The sequence below is a fragment of the Condylostylus longicornis genome, unplaced genomic scaffold (assembly GCF_029603195.1).
Source record: "Condylostylus longicornis isolate FDR11 unplaced genomic scaffold, ASM2960319v2 ptg000225l, whole genome shotgun sequence".
Taxonomy (NCBI): domain Eukaryota; kingdom Metazoa; phylum Arthropoda; class Insecta; order Diptera; family Dolichopodidae; genus Condylostylus; species Condylostylus longicornis.
Window position 1 is genome coordinate 327932 of NW_026578192.1, and position 6000 is coordinate 333931.

Here is a 6000-nt window from a genome sequence, read left to right on the forward strand (position 1 = left end):
AAATACGTACACAATAACACTTGCTTATAAAATATTTTCTTCTAATAATTTCTGAAAATTCTATTATTTTATTGAAATATGTTTCGAACTTCATAATCGATGAAAAAAAAAAGATGCTCTTTATTAGTCCTGACTTAAATTTTGCTAATGTTTGAGAATATTTGTTAAAAGTACTTAGTAATTCTATCTAATATTAAGAAGTTCTTCTTCCAATAATTTGAATTTTGATTTAAAACCAAAATTTGAGAAAACAAAGAGAATATTACATTTTTCTTAAGTGCTCCTGTCCAAACTATATGTAACAATGAAATGATTTCTCAATTCCATAATTCCACTTACATAAAAAGAAAATATTTGTTTCAATGTATGTCTACCCTCTGTTTTATAACAAAATTTTTTTTTTTTATTCTGTTGTAATCTTCAAAAATGATAGATGGAATCTAAAACGAAATATTTTTCCATAACCTTCTTCATAATATAAAAATTTCATTCATAAGTCATGATTTTACCTATTATTATGAAATTGGTCTTTACTACATCCATCTTTTTCAATTCCAAAAATGTAATCCATTTAAATACCAAAAATCTGTCCATATATGAATTTTTCATAGCATTATTCTGTCTGGATTTATATACATTGAAAGAATCTAACAAAGGATATTAATGAAAATAACAAAAAAAAAAAAAAGAAAATGAAAAAAAAAAATAAAATTTATTTTCAGCTCATCAATCTGGTGGTTCTTCAGAGGGGCCAGATCCATCAAGTTCTGATTTATCTGCTGACACTGTCATTTATATGGGTCCATGTGATGATGCAACGGATGGTGAACATCCACCAGTATATTTGCCATCATTAGGCAGTGGAGATAATAGATGTGCCATGAATAAAGCATTAAAAGGATCTAGTGTAGAAAAACAAACAAAAATACCATCAGTTAAAAAATCACAAACTCAAAAACGTAAGGGGCAATTAAAATACTTTTTTCATAAATTTGTTTTGTTATTCATTTTAATTTTATTTGTAAAATGTATTGAACTGTATTAAAATATAACCAGGATATTTTATGATATGGCATATTTATATTAAACAGTTCATTTAATAGTAGACAATTTTAAAATATTTCAGAACAAAAAACATCTGAAATCAAATAAATAATCTCTTTTTAATCTCTTATTTTAATCTATTTCCATTCATTTTATCTCACTTTACAATAATTTATCCTTTTCCTCTTTAATTTATATATCTTTTGTTATAATATAGCACAAAGTCCTGTGGTTACAAATCGAACGAATAGCCTAAAGCGTATAAATAATGTTCCTAGTCCAACACAACAGCAGCAACAACAACAACAAAATTCAAATATAACAAATCCTCAAGGTCCATTAGATCATATGACAATATTCTCTTCAACATCATCAGCCGCCCATAATTCACCCATTAAAATGGCATCATCAATATCAACAACAAAAATTGTAGCCGGTGCATTAAGACATACAGTTGGTACTGGTAATAATACAGTTAATACAATAATTGGTGGATGTAATTTAGTTAATAAAGGTTCAAATTCATCAACACCCAAAGGATCACCTTTACGACGACCAGTTTGTGGTGTTGGTAGTAATACATCAACAAACGTAGCAACATCAACTGGTGTAAATAATGTTATAAATCCAGAAAGTCCATTGAGACAAATTAGTGAAGAACAATGGATTGATGGCCCAAGATTATCAAGAGCAAAAGTTGCTGAAGCAAGACATTTATTACGTGAAATCAATCATGTTAAACAGTGCGAAACATGGGTTGATGGACCGAAATCAGCTACATCAAGTATAGCACAATTGAATGCAACAACACCGATAACATTAAATCAACATCAACAACAACAGCAACAAGCACAACAGCAATTACATCAACAAATATTACCGCAATCTCCTGTAGCAAAACCATTAGTTATTGGAAATCTTCCAGTGCCATTGTCACAAACAGCACAAGGTTATGGTTTCATGGATTCACATAAAAAAATTATGATTAGGCAATGGGTTGAAAATCAATCATCGCATGTCTTCCAAAGAGGTACATCTGTTTCAGCAAATTCTTCCCCAACACATTCAACATCACAAACAGCAATGACTGCCCAACAGCTAGCCCAACATCAGCAGAATTTACAAGCACAACAACAACAAATACAACAACAGCTAAGAACTTTATCATATCAAATATCGCAATATAATAGTGCTGCAGCAATGACAACAACTAGTAATTGTGCCAGTCCCAACAGGCAACTAGATTTGAAAACAGAAGAGGAACAATTATTAAGTAGATTAGAAAATAATAATTCAACCGAAATGGTAAATGCAATTGGAGATGGTTTAACAAGTTTAATTGCTTCTGGGGTTGCCATCGAAAATAGTATACGTATTGGTTTAAAAGTAACTGGTAATAGTAATAGCAGTACATTACAAAATGCGGATGATACAGATTTAATATCAGAAAAATCATGTCACAACATTCACCAAACTAATAATGCTGGTGATAATCATACAGGTAGCGGAAAAGAGGATGATCAAGAGGATCAGGATAGTGGGCCATCTGAAGTTCCACCTGCATTACCACTTATAACACCACTTGGTTCTAGAGAAATTTCTCATGAAAGTTTACATCGTATTATATCAAGGCATGTATCAAGAGAAAGTTTGGCAATGCAACAACAAATGGCTGCTATGAATAGTGCTATGATGGATTGTGGCTTACAAGTGACTGAAGATGAAATTGCTCGAGCTATGAGCACTAATGGAGAACATCCATTAGCTGCATTAAGTAATGGTGATATATCTGTAGTTTCTAGCTTTAATATTGGAGATGCGTTTAGTGATTGTGCGATGGGTGAAAGAACGAGGTAAGTTTTAAAATTTTATTAATTAGTTTTTAAATTTAATGAATGGTCGTGAACATTTTACTAATATTTATAATTTTCTTTTTAATATTTATATAGGAACCAATTTGACCAGCTAGCGCGTCTTCGTGAAATATTTACATCACAATTAGCAATGGCTGAAGTTACACCCAATTTTAGGATGCATGAGGCGAATAGTGTTTATAGTGAACCTGCATTTCGTTTTAATACAGGTCCTGGTAGCGTATGTAGTGAACCACCATATCGTCCTTCTAGTCCAAGGTAAAATAAAATTTTGAATATTCTGTTAACCTTAATTTTTAGTTACACCTCTATACTTATTTTTCTAAATTTCAAAATTTTTTAATAACTTTTATAATAACATTTAACAATTTAGATTCATTTTTATTAAAAACTCTCCCTTTTAATATTAGGTGCGGTAGTTGCCGACAATCATTAAATGCATCACGTACACCTAGTCAAACATCTCTGCCAAGCCTTAATGGTATTATGACAATAGCTGGCATGGAACAGTATGCATCATTAAGACATCCAGATGGTGCATCAGATCCAAATTTACAAAATAAGACTGAACAAAATTCAAGACAACAACAGCAAAATCATCATCAATCGAACGACTTAGACGATGATGATGAATTAAATAATGAAAAATCAGTTTTATTAGGAACATCAACAACATCTTCATTAAAACATCATCAGCAGCAGCAACAACAACAACAGCAGCAACGTCCTTCACCATTTGAACCAGATGAAAAGAGCTTACTCTGTGATCTACCAATTGTGTCACAAAATCAATTACCACTCCTTCCACTAAATACTTCATCGGAAACAGCATATGATAGCGGTCATGATTCATCAACACCAAGAACATCGAAACATTCTGGTATATCTAGACGTGCCGAAAGTGGCTATCATAGTGTTGCGACAGCACGTGATAGCGATGAATCATCATTTACATCTGGTTCAATGGTTACAAAAGAACAGCAATTATTACAGCATCATCATTTACATCATCAACAACAACATTTACACCATCAACACATGCAACAACAACATCAACAACATAATAAAATAACAATAAAGAAGAAACGTCAAGATAAATCATTATGTAATTGGTTGAGAAATCCATTCACTTGTACATATCCGGAAACTGAAGGTGAAATTAGTGATTTTTAATATTAAATGTTTTTTTTTTGTTGTTGTTTTTTGAAATTAATTTCATTTCTATCTTTAAAATATTGAATTTCTTTTTTAATTCAATATTATAAAAATTTATATATTGTACATAATATGACAAAAATGTCAAAAACCAATTAACAATTTAAAAAAAAAATGAACCAAAACAAAAATATATAACAAAAAGAAAAAAAGACTTCAAAATTATCATATTACAACCATGACATGAATAGACTTACATGAATCTTGAATGGAAAATAAAAAGAAAGAAAGAGAAAGGGATAAAATAAGCGTCAAATTAAATATTTTAATAGTAATTTGCCTATGTGAATGTGTACATATTTTACTTTGAGAGTTTACTTTGGGCATAAGGGAGGCATTCTGAATGACTTTAAGACATATGCCCTGATACTGTTGCAAGCTTTGAGTTAGCTAGTGTGTCTCGACAATGCTTTTCAGTTATCATTACTTGATAATGCAAAGCACTTTATGAAAAAGTGTAATCTAAAGTACTTTGTCGTTATTACGATTCTACTCGAATTCAGTTTTTTTATTTATTTAATTCAAAATTGAAACTTTCATACAGGAAAACAAAATCTTAGCCTGACCTGTATGATCCCACAACTTTTCAAATTGCACTGAATGATTTTTTACAATAATTTAGTCAATAATGTGAAATCTTGTTGCGTACTTCAATAATGTATCATTAGTATAAAATTGAATAGAATCATTCTTAATATTGTCGCCTGAAATTGTTTTAAAAATATTATTTTAGAAGGAGAAATTTTTCCGAACTAAATTCTTATCTAATATCTTCCATATTTTAAAAAATATCCTAATAATTGCATTAAATTTATAAATAAGTACACATACAAAAAAAAAAATATAACAAATTACTTTTAAGAATTCAATTATTGTACATAAAATTTTTAAAATAAAATATAATCCCACCTGGATTTTCAATATTTGAAACGGAAATGAAACAACAAATAAATTATATGTATAAATTTTTTTTTTATTCCTTTCTCTATCACATTAAATATACAATAATTTCTCTTTTATTACATTCAATTTATACAATTTACAAGTGCATCCGAAAATCTCTTTTGAGATAAAATCGCATATACCATTTATAAATAATATTCGACAAAAGTTTTATTGTTCGATAAAAGGAAAGAACCTTAAAATCATTGAAATTGAAAAATAAAAACGAAATATTCAAGATAATTTATTAAGATAAAAAGAAAACGAAAAGATATACTTTAATAATAAAAGAATAGGAAAAAAAAATGAAAATAAATAAATAAAATATTCGAAAAAGAAAAAAAAAATAAATAAAGGATTTTTCTATTATCCTTATACTGAAAAAAAAAAACAAATTTCGTTTTGTTAAACTTCATTATTTCTTATATTATAATTTTTATATTGTTATATTTGCATTTATTAATATAAACCATACTGTTATTATAATACTATAAAATATATTCATAAATACTAACAATAAATTTTATATGAATATTCCCGCTATTAATGTACATGTAAAGAGGTTCTACAAGCTAAAGATTCAATTTGTTCAATTATTGGTAATCTATTTTCTAAAAAGAAATAAACTTTAATATCAATGTGTTTTTTTTTTTAAATATTTTATATTTGGGATTCATATTAAATATCTTAAATTTCATGTAAACTATAATATTACTTTAATTTTATATTGTGTAGATATTTATAACCGATAGATAAAAATTTATAATTATATTATAATTCAGAATTTTTCTGAAACTACATTTGCAGACACAACATTATTTAAATTAAATCCTAAATAACATTATAAACGTTGAAAATTTTTAATATTTTAATTTTATTTTGAAAATTAATATGTGAATTTTTAAGAAAATTTGATTATTATTGA

The 6000-nt window shown here is 27.9% G+C and overlaps 1 protein-coding gene across 1 annotated transcript in view; it reads left to right on the forward strand.

Annotated features, from left to right (window-relative positions):
• Positions 1-4467, forward strand: part of LOC129616484 (uncharacterized) — a 112806-nt gene extending 108339 nt beyond the window's left edge. Inside the window, exons 9-12 of the mRNA XM_055532133.1 lie at positions 723-959; positions 1262-2897; positions 2994-3176; positions 3329-4467. Coding sequence (XP_055388108.1) covers positions 723-959; positions 1262-2897; positions 2994-3176; positions 3329-4091 — 2819 coding nt within the window. The 3' untranslated portion in view covers positions 4092-4467. The remainder of the gene's footprint in view (positions 1-722; positions 960-1261; positions 2898-2993; positions 3177-3328) is intronic.
• Positions 4468-6000: the final 1533 nt, after the last annotated feature.